The following is a 17,577-nucleotide window of genomic DNA, read 5'->3' as shown; positions in this document are numbered from 1 at the left end:
ATTGTTTATTTTGTTTGTTTTGGAATTTTGCACAAAGCTACTCGAGGGCTATCTGTGCTAGCCGTCCCTAATTTAGCAGTGTAAGACTAGAGGGAAGGCAGCTAGTCATCACCACCCACCGCCAACTCTTTGGCTACTCTTTACCAACGTAAAGTGGGCGACACTGTCATGACAAAATTAAATATTATAATTGGATTTTATCTTTATGTATTTGTTTTATTTTAAACGGCACAACAAATTGACAAATAAACGCAATTCTATTGTTTTACAAAAACGTTTCTGCTTGTGGCTTTGTTTTCTGTTAAGCAAAAAGCTACACAATAAGTAACTTGTGCTCTCCCACTACGTGTATTGAAACCTGATTTTCAGCGTTAGGAACCGACATACTTACTGCTGTGTCACTGGTAAGCTAGTTATTACTCACCTATTATAATACATATATACGTAAAACAATAATAGTAAGTTGATTGTTTATATGTGTTTATTCTGCTGTGAAGACTGGAGTTTAGGTTTCAACTTTCGTATATAAACACTGAGCAGCCTTTATGTAAATTCCCCATTACACAAAGCTTAGGCCCAGCATGGCTAGACAGTTAGGGCGCTAGACTCGTAATCTGAGGGTCGCGGGTTTGAAACCCCTTCGCACCACACATGCACTACCTTTCAGCCGTGGATGCGCTATAACGTGACGGTAAATCCCACTATTTGTTGGTAAAATGAGTAGCCCAAGAGTTGGCAATGTGTAGTGATGACTAGCTACCTTCCCTCTAGTCTCACACTGCTAAATTAGGGACGGCTATCGCAACGAGCACTCGTATAGCTTCCCGCAATGTTCAAAAACAAAGGTGAAACGTAATTATTCGAAATTGTCTGAGTACTTTTCACAATAGTTCTCAGCTTAGAGAACAGTTTGAAAATGAAACAGCACATGACGGTTTCGTTCAAATAAAAATAATCATTTCTAAAATAAATACGCCGAGTTATGTTTACAGCTAACATAGCTAATAGGTATTTAATAACAGCTAACTGGTATTTAAATAACTGTTTGATTTTGAAGCTTTAGAATAATTTTGTTTTACTTAGAACTTGATATCATTTCAGTTATAATTGTTAATAAAAACAGTTGGAACGATTCTGAGAAAGTTAAATAGAAAACTTTAAACCCCAAAATTAAAACTTGGTGGGTCAGTAGTAAGTTTACGAGCTCACTATGCTAAAATCGAATGTTCGATTTCTGTCTCGGATATGCTTCAGATGACCTTTTGTGTGTTTTTTTTTTGTACTAATCAAACAATAACGTTTGATCGTAACTGTATTAATTAATATGAAGGAATTTTAAAGTAATGTACATATAAAAGTAAAAAGTTTAATTGAGTAATTTGCAGTGGAGATAATTTTAAAATTATATAACATAGAATTGACGTAAACCTTAAATCCTGTTGGACACCAGTCCACAAACTGTATAGATCGCTTGGTTTTGATGTTTGCTATGGCAGCATTGACGTCTTTGGGTACCACATCACCTCTATATAGTAGACACACTGCCATGTACTTTCCATGACGTGGATCGCATTTTACCATCTGATTGGACGGTTCAAAACAAGCATTAGTAATTTCTCCCACAGTGAGTTGTTCGTGGTACGCCTTCTCAGCAGAGATTACTGGAGCATATGTTGCTAAAGGAAAGTGGATTCTGTAAAGACAAATTTTAAATGAGATTCAACGAAGTAAGACTCTTGTGGTACCGCCATCTAGCGGTGTATGATCCAGTAACAAAGTTAATTTAATAATATAAATAATGCTTGGACTTTGTTCTGAAAAGTTTTTTTCGATTAAGAGTATAAAGTTTTTCGAAATGAAATTCACTAAGATATATTTCATAGAATAAAAAATAATAAACTATTGAAAATAATATTTATTGTAAGTTCTCTCTATGTCGTTTCCGATAACCATTGAAGTAAGAAGAGTAAACGCCATATCGAGATAACCTTTAAAAATATTTAGTATCAAAGTTTTAAAGCAACAGAGAATTTGCCTGTGTTAGTTTGAATTTATACTTACCCGTTTATACACTTACACAATTAAAGGCTCTTTAAATTTCTAAAATCATATCTAACTTTCATGACTTCTTTGTGTGTTCATACTTCCATTCCAACGTAAATCATTATTTATCTTTTAGGGCTGATGGCGTCTGATATTACAGAAAACAGTTGGTGTGGTTTAGGGACTATTAACTTGTCTGCTCTAGGCTGGAATGCAGTGCTAATCTCTCTACTTTAGGCTTGAATTCAGTGCTAACGTCTTTACTCTAGGCTTAATTCTATTACTCAATAACTTAGCTTCTCTACTTTGGGCATAATTCTGGTACTAAATACTTTAGTTTCTCTACTCTATGCTTAATTCCAGTGCTAAATACTCTAGCTTCTACACTTTAGGTTTAATTATAGTGCTAAATACTCTAGGCTAAATTCTAGTACTAAATACTCTAGCTTCTCTACTCCAGGCTTAATTCTAGTACTCAATAACTTAGCTTCTCTACTTTGGGCTTAATTCTGGTACTAAATACTCTAGTTTCTCTACCCTAGGTTTAATTCTAGTGTTAAATACTCTAGCTTCTCTACTCTAGGCTTAATTATAGTCCTCAATAACTTAGCTTCTCTACTCTAGGCTTAATTCTAGTACTTAATAACTTAGCTTCTCTACTTTGGGCTTAATTCTGGTACTAAATACTCTAGTTTCTCTACCCTAGGTTTAATTCTAGTGTTAAATACTCTAGCTTCTCTACTCTAGGCTTAATTATAGTACTCAATAACTTAGCTTCTCTACTCTAGGCTTAATTCTAGTACTCAATAACTTAGCTTTTCTACTCTAGGCTAAATTCTAGTACGAGATACACTAGTTTCTCTACTCCAGGCTAATTTCTAGTACGAGATACTCTAGCTTCTCTACTCTAGGCTAAATTCTCGTACGAGATACACTAGTTTCTCTACTCCAGGCTAAATTCTAGTACGAGATACTCTAGCTTCTCTACTCCAGGCTAAATTCTAGTACGAGATACACTAGCTTCTCTACTTCAGGCTAAATTCTAGTACAAGATACACTAGCTTCTCTATTCTAGGCTAAATTCTAGTACAAGATACACTAGCTTCTCTACTCCAGGCTAAATTCTAGTACGAGATACTCTACCTTCTCTACTCCAGGCTAAATTCTAGTACGAGATACTCTAGCTTCTCTACTCCAGGCTAAATTCTAGTACAAGATACACTAGCTTCTCTACTCCAGGCTAAATTCTAGTACAAGATACTTTAGCTTCTCTACTCTAGGCTAAATTCTAGTACGAGATACTCTAGCTTCTCTACTCCAGGCTAACTTCTAGTACGAGATACTCTAGTTTCTCTACTCCATGCTAAATTCTAGTACAAGATACACTAGCTTCTCTATTCTAGGCTAAATTCTAGTACAAGATACACTAGCTTCTCTACTCTAGGCTAAATTCTAGTACGAGATACACTAGTTTCTCTACTCCAGGCTAAATTCTAGTACGAGATACTCTAGCTTCTCTACTCCAGGCTAAATTCTAGTACGAGATACACTAGCTTCTCTACTTCAGGCTAAATTCTAGTACAAGATACACTAGCTTCTCTATTCTAGGCTAAATTCTAGTACAAGATACACTAGCTTCTCTACTCCAGGCTAAATTCTAGTACGAGATACACTAGCTTCTCTACTTCAGGCTAAATTCTAGTACAAAATACACTAGCTTCTCTACTCCAGGCTAAATTCTAGTACGAGATACACTAGCTTCTCTACTTCAGGCTAAATTCTAGTACAAGATACACTAGCTTCTCTATTCTAGGCTAAATTCTAGTACAAGAACACTAGCTTCTCTACTCCAGGCTAAATTCTAGTACGAGATACTCTAGCTTCTCTACTCCAGGCTAAATTCTAGTACGAGATACACTAGCTTCTCTATTCTAGGCTAAATTCTAGTACAAAATACACTAGCTTCTCTACTCTAGGCTAAATTCTAGTACAAGATACACTAGCTTCTCTACTTCAGGCTAAATTCTAGTACAAGATACTTTAGCTTCTCTACTCTAGGCTAAATTCTAGTACGAGATACTCTAGCTTCTCTACTCTAGGCTAAATTCTAGTACGAGATACACTAGTTTCTCTACTCCAGGCTAAATTCTAGTACGAGATACACTAGCTTCACTATTCTAGGCTAAATTCTAGTACGAGATACACTAACTTCTCTACTCCAGGCTAAATTCTAGTACAAGATACACTAGCTTCTCTACTCCAGGCTAAATTCTAGTACAAGATACACTAGCTTCTCTACTCCAGGCTAAATTCTAGTACAAAATACACTAGCTTCTCTACTCCAGGCTAAATTCTAGTACGAGATACACTAGCTTCTCTACTTCAGGCTAAATTCTAGTACAAGATACACTAGCTTCTCTATTCTAGGCTAAATTCTAGTACAAGAACACTAGCTTCTCTACCCAGGCTAAATTCTAGTAACGAGATACTCTAGCTTCTCTACTCCAGGCTAAATTCTAGTACGAGATACACTAGCTTCTCTATTCTAGGCTAAATTCTAGTACAAAATACACTAGCTTCTCTACTCTAGGCTAAATTCTAGTACAAGATACACTAGCTTCTCTACTTCAGGCTAAATTCTAGTACAAGATACTTTAGCTTCTCTACTCTAGGCTAAATTCTAGTACGAGATACTCTAGCTTCTCTACTCTAGGCTAAATTCTAGTACTACGAGATACACTAGTTTCTCTACTCCAGGCTAAATTCTAGTACGAGATACACTAGCTTCTCTATTCTAGGCTAAATTCTAGTACGAGATACACTAACTTCTCTACTCCAGGCTAAATTCTAGTACAAGATACACTAGCTTCTCTACTCCAGGCTAAATTCTAGTACAAGATACACTAGCTTCTCTACTCCAGGCTAAATTCTAGTACGAGATACTCTAGCTTCTCTACTCCAGGCTAAATTCTAGTACAAGATACACTAGCTTCTCTACTCCAGGCTAAATTCTAGTACAAGATACTTTAGCTTCTCTACTCTAGGCTAAATTCTAGTACGAGATACTCTAGCTTCTCTACTCCAGGCTAAATTCTAGTACGAGATACTCTAGTTTCTCTACTCCATGCTAAATTCTAGTACAAGATACACTAGCTTCTCTAATTCAGGCTAAATTCTAGTACAAGATACACTAGCTTCTCTATTCTAGGCTAAATTCTAGTACAAGATACACTAGCTTCTCTACTCCAGGCTAAATTCTAGTACGAGATACACTAGCTTCTCTACTCTCAGGCTAAATTCTAGTACAAGATACACTAGCTTCTCTACTCCAGGCTAAATTCTAGTACGAGATACACTAGCTTCTCTACTTCAGGCTAAATTCTAGTACAAGATACACTAGCTTCTCTATTCTAGGCTAAATTCTAGTACAAGAACACTAGCTTCTCTACTCCAGGCTAAATTCTAGTACGAGATACTCTAGCTTCTCTACCCAGGCTAAATTCTAGTACGAGATACTCTAGCTTCTCTACTCCAGGCTAAATTCTAGTACGAGATACACTAGCTTCTCTATTCTAGGCTAAATTCTAGTACAAGATACTTTAGCTTCTCTACTCTAGGCTAAATTCTAGTAATGAGATACTCTAGCTTCTCTACTCTAGGCTAAATTCTAGCAATGAGATACACTAGTTTCTCTACTCCAGGCTAAATTCTAGTAATGAGATACACTAGCTTCTCTATTCTAGGCTAAATTCTAGTACGAGATACACCTAACTTCTCTACCCAGGCTAAATTCTAGTACAAGATACACTAGCTTCTCTACTCCAGGCTAAATTCTAGTACAAGATACACTAGCTTCTCTATTCTAGGCTAAATTCTAGTACAAGATACACTAGCTTCTCTATTCTAGGCTAAATTCTAGTAATGAGATACACTAGCTTCTCTATTCTAGGCTAAATTCTAGTAATGAGATACACTAGCTTCTCTATTCTAGGCTAAATTCTAGTAATGAGATACACTAACTTCTCTACCCAGGCTAAATTCTAGTACAAGATACACTAGCTTCTCTACTCCAGGCTAAATTCTAGTACAAGATACACCAGCTTCTCTACCCAGGCTAAATTCTAGTAATGAGATACTCTAGCTTCTCTACCCAGGCTAAATTCTAGTACAAGATACACTAGCTTCTCTACTCCAGGCTAAATTCTAGTACAAGATACTTTAGCTTCTCTACTCTAGGCTAAATTCTAGTAATGAGATACTCTAGCTTCTCTACCCAGGCTAAATTCTAGTATGAGATACTCTAGTTTCTCTACTCCATGCTAAATTCTAGTACAAGATACACTAGCTTCTCTATTCTAGGCTAAATTCTAGTACAAGATACACTAGCTTCTCACTCTAGACTAAATTCTAGTACGAGATACACTAGTTTCTCTACTCCAGGCTAAATTCTAGTACGAGATACTCTAGCTTCTCTACTCCAGGCTAAATTCTAGTACGAGATACACTAGCTTCTCTACTCCAGGCTAAATTCTAGTACAAGATACACTAGCTTCTCTATTCTAGGCTAAATTCTAGTACAAGATACACTAGCTTCTCTACTCCAGGCTAAATTCTAGTACGAGATACACTAGCTTCTCTACTTCAGGCTAAATTCTAATACAAGATACACTAGCTTCTCTACTCCAGGCTAAATTCTAGTACGAGATACACTAGCTTCTCTACTTCAGGCTAAATTCTAGTACAAGATACACTAGCTTCTCTATTCTAGGCTAAATTCTAGTACAAGAACACTAGCTTCTCTACTCCAGGCTAAATTCTAGTACGAGATACTCTAGCTTCTCTACTCCAGGCTAAATTCTAGTACGAGATACTCTAGCTTCTATACTCCAGGCTAAATTCTAGTACGAGATACACTAGCTTCTCTATTCTAGGCTAAATTCTAGTACAAGATACTTTAGCTTCTCTACTCTAGGCTAAATTCTAGTACGAGATACTCTAGCTTCTCTACTCTAGGCTAAATTCTAGTACGAGATACACTAGTTTTCTCTACTCCAGGCTAAATTCTAGTAATGAGATACACTAGCTTCTCTATTCTAGGCTAAATTCTAGTAATGAGATACACTAACTTCTCTACCCAGGCTAAATTCTAGTACAAGATACACTAGCTTCTCTACTCCAGGCTAAATTCTAGTACAAGATACACTAGCTTCTCTATTCTAGGCTAAATTCTAGTACAAGATACACTAGCTTCTCTATTCTAGGCTAAATTCTAGTACGAGATACACTAGCTTCTCTACTCCAGGCTAAATTCTAGTACAAGATACACTAGCTTCTCTATTCTAGGCTAAATTCTAGTACGAGATACACTAGCTTCTCTACTCCAGGCTAAATTCTAGTACAAGATACTTTAGCTTCTCTACTCTAGGCTTAATTCCAGTGCTACTTACTGTAAAGTGATCTCTAGGCTTGAACAGAATACTAACCACTTTAAGCTGATCATAATCCACATTATTTTCTACATTGGGCAACGAGAGAGATTGAAACTAAATTATCATAAAAATAGATACATCCAAGTCATACCTTGGGTATGGTACGAGGTTAGTCTGGAATTCTGTTAGGTCAACGTTTAAAGCACCATCGAAACGCAGCGAAGCGGTGATTGAGGAGACGATTTGCCCTATTAGACGGTTCAGGTTCGTGTAAGTTGGTCGTTCAATATCCAAGTTGCGACGGCAGATGTCATAGATTGCTTCGTTGTCCACCATGAAAGCACAGTCTGAATGTTCAAGTGTCGTATGGGTGGTGAGAACGGAATTATAGGGTTCCACAACAGCTGTCGATACCTAGAAAACAGTTTTGTAATATTAAATCCAGTACGAACGTTATGAGTTGAATACTTTGAAACCTTAAATCATACAAAATTTAATTCATAGTTGCAAATTGTCATAGTATACAAACATTATTTACAATTTCAAAAATGTGGTTACTTTCGTTTAAGAATATATAGACAGTTTATACCGCTTGGGTTCTAATTTTTACTTGCAGAATGCCCTTCAGTTCTCTACACTTCAGGCCCACGACAGAATGAGTAGATAGAAAGGTGATGTCTATTTTATGTATTATTGTGTAGTCTTTATAAAGAATGAGTAACCAAAGAGGTGATGTCTATTTTATGTATTATTGTGTAGTCTTTATAAAGAATGAGTAAACAAAAAGGTGATGTCTATTTTATGTATTATTATGTAGTCTTTATAAAGAATGAGTAAACAAAAAGGTGATGTCTATTTTATGTATTATTGTGTAGTCTTTATAAAGAATGAGTAAACAAAAAGGTGATGTCTATTTTATGTATTATTGTGTAGTCTTTATAAAGAATGAGTAAACAAAAAGGTGATGTCTATTTTATGTATTATTGTGTAGTCTTTATAAAGAATGAGTAAACAAATGGTGATGTCTATTTTATGTATTATTGTGCAGCCTTTATAAAGAATGAGTAAACAAAAAGGTGATGTCTATTTTATGTATTATTGTGCAGCCTTTATAAAGAATGAGTAAACAAAAAGGTGATGTCTATTTTATGTATTATTGTGCAGCCTTTATAAAGAATGAGTAAACAAAAAGGTGATGTCTATTTTATGTATTATTGTGTAGTCTTTATAAAGAATGAGTAAACAAATGGTGATGTCTATTTTATGTATTATTGTGCAGCCTTTATAAAGAATGAGTAAACAAAAAGGTGATGTCTATTTTATGTATTATTGTGTAGTCTTTATAAAGAATGAGTAAACAAAAAGGTGATGTCTATTTTATGTATTATTGTGTAGTCTTTATAAAGAATGAGTAAACAAAAAGGTGATGTCTATTTTATGTATTATTGTGCAGCCTTTATAAAGAATGAGTAAACAAAAAGGTGATGTCTATTTTATGTATTATTGTGCAGCCTTTATAAAGAATGAGTAAACAAAAAGGTGATGTCTATTTTATGTATTATTGTGTAGTCTTTATAAAGAATGAGTAAACAAATGGTGATGTCTATTTTATGTATTATTGTGCAGCCTTTATAAAGAATGAGTAAACAAAAAGGTGATGTCTATTTTATGTATTATTGTGTACTCTTTATAAAGAATGAGTAAACAAAAAAGTGATGTCTATTTTATGTATTATTGTGTAGTCTTTATAAAGAATTAGTAAACAAAAAGGTGATGTCTATTTTATGTATTATTGTGTAGTCTTTATAAAGAATGAATAAACAAAAAGGTGATGTCTATTTTATGTATTATTGTGTAGTCTTTATAAAGAATGAGTAAACAAAAAGGTGATGTCTATTTTATGTATTATTGTGTAGTCTTTATAAAGAATGAGTAAACAAAAAGGTGATGTCTATTTTATGTATTATTGTGTAGTCTTTATAAAGAATGAGTAAACAAAAAGGTGATGTCTATTTTATGTATTATTGTGTAGTCTTTATAAAGAATGAGTAAACAAAAAGGTGATGTCTATTTTATGTATTATTGTGTAGTCTTTATAAAGAATGAGTAAACAAATGGTGATGTCTATTTTATGTATTATTGTGTAGTCTTTATAAAGAATGAGTAAACAAAAGGTGATGTCTATTTTATGTATTATTGTGTAGTCTTTATAAAGAATGAGTAAACAAAAAGGTGATGTCTATTTTATGTATTATTGTGTAGTCTTTATAAAGAATGAGTAAACAAAAAGGTGATGTCTATTTTATGTATTATTGTGTAGTCTTTATAAAGAATGAGTAAACAAAAAGGTGATGTCTATTTTATGTATTATTGTGTAGTCTTTATAAAGAATGAGTAAAACAAAAAGGTGATGTCTATTTTATGTATTATTGTGTAGTCTTTATAAAGAATGAGTAAACAAAAAAGGTGATGTCTATTTTATGTATTATTGTGTAGTCTTTATAAAGAATGAGTAAACAAAAAAGGTGATGTCTATTTTATGTATTATTGTGTAGTCTTTATAAAGAATGAGTAAACAAAAAAGGTGATGTCTATTTTATGTATTATTGTGTAGTCTTTATAAAGAATGAGTAAACAAAAAAATGATGTCTATTTTATGTATTATTGTGTAGTCTTTATAAAGAATGAGTAAACAAAAAGGTGATGTCTATTTTATGTATTATTGTGTAGTCTTTATAAAGAATGAGTAAACAAAAGGTGATGTCTATTTTATGTATTATTGTGCAGCCTTTATAAAGAATGAGTAAACAAAAAGGTGATGTCTATTTTATGTATTATTGTGTAGTCTTTATAAAGAATGAGTAAACAAAAAGGTGATGTCTATTTTATGTATTATTGTGTAGTCTTTATAAAGAATGAGTAAACAAAAAGGTGATGTCTATTTTATGTATTATTGTGTAGTCTTTATAAAGAATGAGTAAACAAAAAGGTGATGTCTATTTTATGTATTATTGTGTAGTCTTTATAAAGAATGAGTAAACAAAAAGGTGATGTCTATTTTATGTATTATTGTGTAGTCTTTATAAAGAATGAGTAAACAAAAGGTGATGTCTATTTTATGTATTATTGTGCAGTCTTTATAAAGAATGAGTAAACAAAAAGGTGATGTCTATTTTATGTATTATTGTGTAGTCTTTATAAAGAATGAGTAAACAAAAAGGTGATGTCTATTTTATGTATTATTGTGTAGTCTTTATAAAGAATGAGTAAACAAAAAGGTGATGTCTATTTTATGTATTATTGTGTAGTCTTTATAAAGAATGAGTAAAACAAAAGGTGATGTCTATTTTATGTATTATTGTGTAGTCTTTATAAAGAATGAGTAAAAAAAAAGGTGATGTCTATTTTATGTATTATTGTGTAGTCTTTATAAAGAATGAGTAAACAAAAAGGTGATGTCTATTTTATGTATTATTGTGCAGCCTTTATAAAGAATGAGTAAACAAAAAGGTGATGTCTATTTTATGTATTATTGTGTAGTCTTTATAAAGAATGAGTAAACAAAAAGGTGATGTCTATTTTATGTATTATTGTGCAGCCTTTATAAAGAATGAGTAAACAAAAAGGTGATGTCTATTTTATGTATTATTGTGTAGTCTTTATAAAGAATGAGTAAACAAAAAGTGATGTCTATTTTATGTATTATTGTGTAGTCTTTATAAAGAATGAGTAAACAAAAGGTGATGTCTATTTTATGTATTATTGTGTAGTCTTTATAAAGAATGAGTAAACAAAAAAATGATGTCTATTTTATGTATTATTGTGTAGTCTTTATAAAGAATGAGTAAACAAAAAGGTGATGTCTATTTTATGTATTATTGTGTAGTCTTTATAAAGAATGAGTAAACAAAAAGGTGATGTCTATTTTATGTATTATTGTGTAGTCTTTATAAAGAATGAGTAAACAAAAAGGTGATGTCTATTTTATGTATTATTGTGTAGTCTTTATAAAGAATGAGTAAACAAAAAGGTGATGTCTATTTTATGTATTATTGTGTAGTCTTTATAAAGAATGAGTAAACAAATGGTGATGTCTATTTTATGTATTATTGTGTAGTCTTTATAAAGAATGAGTAAACAAATGGTGATGTCTATTTTATGTATTATTGAGTAGTCTTTATAAAGAATGAGTAAACAAAAAGGTGATGTCTATTTTATGTATTATTGTGTATTCTTTATAAAGAATGAGTAAACAAAAAGGTGATGTCTATTTTATGTATTATTGTGTAGTCTTTATAAAGAATGAGTAAACAAAAAGGTGATGTCTATTTTATGTATTATTGTGTAGTCTTTATAAAGAATGAGTAAACAAAAAGGTGATGTCTATTTTATGTATTATTGTGTAGTCTTTATAAAGAATGAGTAAACAAAAGGTGATGTCTATTTTATGTATTTTGTAGTAGTCTTTATAAAGAATGAGTAAACTTTAAAAAAGGTGATGTCTATTTTATGTATTATTGTGTAGTCTTTATAAAGAATGAGTAAACAAAAAGGTGATGTCTATTTTATGTATTATTGTGTAGTCTTTATAAAGAATGAGTAAACAAAAAAATGATGTCTATTTTATGTATTATTGTGTAGTCTTTATAAAGAATGAGTAAACAAAAAGGTGATGTATATTTTATGTATTATTGTGTAGTCTTTATAAACAATGAGTAAACAAAAAAGGTGATGTCTATTTTATGTATTATTGTGTAGTCTTTATAAAGAATGAGTAAACAAAAGGTGATGTCTATTTTATGTATTATTGTGTAGTCTTTATAAAGAATGAGTAAAAAAAAAGGTGATGTCTATTTTATGTATTATTGTGTAGTCTTTATAAAGAATGAGTAAACAAAAAGGTGATGTCTATTTTATGTATTATTGTGTAGTCTTTATAAAGAATGAGTAAACAAAAAGGTGATGTCTATTTTATGTATTATTGTGTAGTCTTTATAAAGAATGAGTAAACAAAAAGGTGATGTCTATTTTATGTATTATTGTGTAGTCTTTATAAAGAATGAGTAAACAAAAGGTGATGTCTATTTTATGTATTATTGTGTAGTCTTTATAAAGAATGAGTAAACAAAAAGGTGATGTCTATTTTATGTATTATTGTCTATTTTATGTATTATTGTGTAGTCTTTATAAAGAATGAGTAAACAAAAAGGTGATGTCTATTTTATGTATTATTGTGTAGTCTTTATAAAGAATGAGTAAACAAAAAGGTGATGTCTATTTTATGTATTATTGTGTAGTCTTTATAAAGAATGAGTAAACAAAAGGTGATGTCTATTTTATGTATTATTGTGTAGTCTTTATAAAGAATGAGTAAACAAATGGTGATGTCTATTTTATGTATTATTGTGTAGTCTTTATAAAGAATGAGTAAACAAAAAGGTGATGTCTATTTTATGTATTATTGTGTAGTCTTTATAAAGAATGAGTAAACAAAAAGGTGATGTCTATTTTATGTATTATTGTGTAGTCTTTATAAAGAATGAGTAAACAAAAAGGTGATGTCTATTTTATGTATTATTGTGTAGTCTTTATAAAGAATGAGTAAACAAAAAGGTGATGTCTATTTTATGTATTATTGTGTAGTCTTTATAAAGAATGAGTAAACAAAAAAGGTGATGTCTATTTTATGTATTATTGTGTAGTCTTTATAAAGAATGAGTAAACAAAAAGGTGATGTCTATTTTATGTATTATTGTGTAGTCTTTATAAAGAATGAGTAAACAAAAAGGTGATGTCTATTTTATGTATTATTGTGTAGTCTTTATAAAGAATGAGTAAACAAATGGTGATGTCTATTTTATGTATTATTGTGTAGTCTTTATAAAGAATGAGTAAACAAAAAGGTGATGTCTATTTTATGTATTATTGTGTAGTCTTTATAAAGAATGAGTAAACAAAAGGTGATGTCTATTTTATGTATTATTGTGTAGTCTTTATAAAGAATGAGTAAACAAAAAAGGTGATGTCTATTTTATGTATTATTGTGTAGTCTTTATAAAGAATGAGTAAACAAAAAAGGTGATGTCTATTTTATGTATTATTGTGTAGTCTTTATAAAGAATGAGTAAAAAAAAAAAAGGTGATGTCTATTTTATGTATTATTGTGTAGTCTTTATAAAGAATGAGTAAACAAAAAGGTGATGTCTATTTTATGTATTATTGTGTAGTCTTTATAAAGAATGAGTAAACAAAAAGGTGATGTCTATTTTATGTATTATTGTGTAGTCTTTATAAAGAATGAGTAAACAAAAGGTGATGTCTATTTTATGTATTATTGTGTAGTCTTTATAAAGAATGAGTAAACAAAAGGTGATGTCTATTTTATGTATTATTGTGTAGTCTTTATAAAGAATGAGTAAACAAAAAGGTGATGTCTATTTTATGTATTATTGTGTAGTCTTTATAAAGAATGAGTAAACAAAAGGTGATGTCTATTTTATGTATTATTGTGTAGTCTTTATAAAGAATGAGTAAACAAAAAGGTGATGTCTATTTTATGTATTATTGTGTAGTCTTTATAAAGAATGAGTAAACAAAAAAGGTGATGTCTATTTTATGTATTATTGTGTAGTCTTTATAAAGAATGAGTAAACAAAAAGGTGATGTCTATTTTATGTATTATTGTGTAGTCTTTATAAAGAATGAGTAAACAAAAAGGTGATGTCTATTTTATGTATTATTGTGTAGTCTTTATAAAGAATGAGTAAACAAAAAAGGTGATGTCTATTTTATGTATTATTGTGTAGTCTTTATAAAGAATGAGTAAACAAAAAGGTGATGTCTATTTTATGTATTATTGTGTAGTCTTTATAAAGAATGAGTAAACAAAAAGGTGATGTCTATTTTATGTATTATTGTGTAGTCTTTATAAAGAATGAGTAAACAAAAAGGTGATGTCTATTTTATGTATTATTGTGTAGTCTTTATAAAGAATGAGTAAACAAAAAGGTGATGTCTATTTTATGTATTATTGTGTAGTCTTTATAAAGAATGAGTAAACAAAAGGTGATGTCTATTTTATGTATTATTGTGTAGTCTTTATAAAGAATGAGTAAACAAATGGTGATGTCTATTTTATGTATTATTGTGTAGTCTTTATAAAGAATGAGTAAACAAAAAGGTGATGTCTATTTTATGTATTATTGTGTAGTCTTTATAAAGAATGAGTAAACAAAAAGGTGATGTCTATTTTATGTATTATTGTGTAGTCTTTATAAAGAATGAGTAAACAAAAAGGTGATGTCTATTTTATGTATTATTGTGTAGTCTTTATAAAGAATGAGTAAACAAAAGGTGATGTCTATTTTATGTATTATTGTGTAGTCTTTATAAAGAATGAGTAAACAAAAAGGTGATGTCTATTTTATGTATTATTGTGTAGTCTTTATAAAGAATGAGTAAACAAAAAGGTGATGTCTATTTTATGTATTATTGTGTAGTCTTTATAAAGAATGAGTAAACAAAAGGTGATGTCTATTTTATGTATTATTGTGTAGTCTTTATAAAGAATGAGTAAACAAAAAAGGTGATGTCTATTTTATGTATTATTGTGTAGTCTTTATAAAGAATGAGTAAACAAAAAAGGTGATGTCTATTTTATGTATTATTGTGTAGTCTTTATAAAGAATGAGTAAACAAAAAAGGTGATGTCTATTTTATGTATTATTGTGTAGTCTTTATAAAGAATGAGTAAACAAAAAGGTGATGTCTATTTTATGTATTATTGTGTAGTCTTTATAAAGAATGAGTAAACAAAAAGGTGATGTCTATTTTATGTATTATTGTGTAGTCTTTATAAAGAATGAGTAAAACAAAAGGTGATGTCTATTTTATGTATTATTGTGTAGTCTTTATAAAGAATGAGTAAACAAAAGGTGATGTCTATTTTATGTATTATTGTGTAGTCTTTATAAAGAATGAGTAAACAAAAGGTGATGTCTATTTTATGTATTATTGTGTAGTCTTTATAAAGAATGAGTAAACAAAAAAGGTGATGTCTATTTTATGTATTATTGTGTAGTCTTTATAAAGAATGAGTAAACAAAAGGTGATGTCTATTTTATGTATTATTGTGTAGTCTTTATAAAGAATGAGTAAACAAAAGGTGATGTCTATTTTATGTATTATTGTGTAGTCTTTATAAAGAATGAGTAAACAAAAAGGTGATGTCTATTTTATGTATTATTGTGTAGTCTTTATAAAGAATGAGTAAACAAAAAGGTGATGTCTATTTTATGTATTATTGTGTAGTCTTTATAAAGAATGAGTAAACAAAAGGTGATGTCTATTTTATGTATTATTGTGTAGTCTTTATAAAGAATGAGTAAACAAAAAAGGTGATGTCTATTTTATGTATTATTGTGTAGTCTTTATAAAGAATGAGTAAACAAAAAGGTGATGTCTATTTTATGTATTATTGTGTAGTCTTTATAAAGAATGAGTAAACAAAAGGTGATGTCTATTTTATGTATTATTGTGTAGTCTTTATAAAGAATGAGTAAACAAAAAGGTGATGTCTATTTTATGTATTATTGTGTAGTCTTTATAAAGAATGAGTAAACAAAAGGTGATGTCTATTTTATGTATTATTGTGTAGTCTTTATAAAGAATGAGTAAACAAAAAGGTGATGTCTATTTTATGTATTATTGTGTAGTCTTTATAAAGAATGAGTAAACAAAAGGTGATGTCTATTTTATGTATTATTGTGTAGTCTTTATAAAGAATGAGTAAACAAAAGGTGATGTCTATTTTATGTATTATTGTGTAGTCTTTATAAAGAATGAGTAAACAAAAGGTGATGTCTATTTTATGTATTATTGTGTAGTCTTTATAAAGAATGAGTAAACAAAAGGTGATGTCTATTTTATGTATTATTGTGTAGTCTTTATAAAGAATGAGTAAACAAAAAGGTGATGTCTATTTTATGTATTATTGTGTAGTCTTTATAAAGAATGAGTAAACAAAAAAGGTGATGTCTATTTTATGTATTATTGTGTAGTCTTTATAAAGAATGAGTAAACAAAAAAGGTGATGTCTATTTTATGTATTATTGTGTAGTCTTTATAAAGAATGAGTAAACAAAAAGGTGATGTCTATTTTATGTATTATTGTGTAGTCTTTATAAAGAATGAGTAAACAAATGGTGATGTCTATTTTATGTATTATTGTGTAGTCTTTATAAAGAATGAGTAAACAAAAAGGTGATGTCTATTTTATGTATTATTGTGTAGTCTTTATAAAGAATGAGTAAACAAAAAGGTGATGTCTATTTTATGTATTATTGTGTAGTCTTTATAAAGAATGAGTAAACAAAAGGTGATGTCTATTTTATGTATTATTGTGTAGTCTTTATAAAGAATGAGTAAACAAAAAGGTGATGTCTATTTTATGTATTATTGTGTAGTCTTTATAAAGAATGAGTAAACAAAAAGGTGATGTCTATTTTATGTATTATTGTGTAGTCTTTATAAAGAATGAGTAAACAAAAAGGTGATGTCTATTTTATGTATTATTGTGTAGTCTTTATAAAGAATGAGTAAACAAAAAGGTGATGTCTATTTTATTTTATGTATTATTGTGTAGTCTTTATAAAGAATGAGTAAACAAAAAGGTGATGTCTATTTTATGTATTATTGTGTAGTCTTTATAAAGAATGAGTAAACAAAAAGGTGATGTCTATTTTATGTATTATTGTGTAGTCTTTATAAAGAATGAGTAAAACAAAAGGTGATGTCTATTTTATGTATTATTGTGTAGTCTTTATAAAGAATGAGTAAACAAAAAGGTGATGTCTATTTTATGTATTATTGTGTAGTCTTTATAAAGAATGAGTAAACAAAAAGGTGATGTCTATTTTATGTATTATTGTGTAGTCTTTATAAAGAATGAGTAAACAAAAAGGTGATGTCTATTTTATGTATTATTGTGTAGTCTTTATAAAGAATGAGTAAACAAAAAGGTGATGTCTATTTTATGTATTATTGTGTAGTCTTTATAAAGAATGAGTAAACAAAAAGGTGATGTCTATTTTATGTATTATTGTGT

The 17,577-nt window shown here is 29.9% G+C and overlaps 1 protein-coding gene across 1 annotated transcript in view; it reads right to left on the bottom strand.

Moving 5' to 3' along the window:
- Positions 1-1,335: 1,335 nt before the first annotated feature.
- The window catches only part of LOC143235755 (tubulin alpha-1 chain-like), a 52,553-nt gene continuing 36,311 nt past the window's right edge, over positions 1,336-17,577 (bottom strand). The window contains exons 4-5 of the mRNA XM_076473958.1: positions 7,624-7,886; positions 1,336-1,693 (exon numbers count right to left, since the gene is read on the bottom strand). Of these exons, the coding sequence (XP_076330073.1) occupies positions 1,336-1,693; positions 7,624-7,886 (621 nt within the window). The remainder of the gene's footprint in view (positions 1,694-7,623; positions 7,887-17,577) is intronic.

This window comes from Tachypleus tridentatus, chromosome 12 (genome assembly GCF_004210375.1).
Source record: "Tachypleus tridentatus isolate NWPU-2018 chromosome 12, ASM421037v1, whole genome shotgun sequence".
Lineage (NCBI taxonomy): Eukaryota > Metazoa > Arthropoda > Merostomata > Xiphosura > Limulidae > Tachypleus > Tachypleus tridentatus.
Note: the sequence above shows the minus strand (reverse complement) of the source record. Positions and strands in the feature narration are given on the sequence as shown.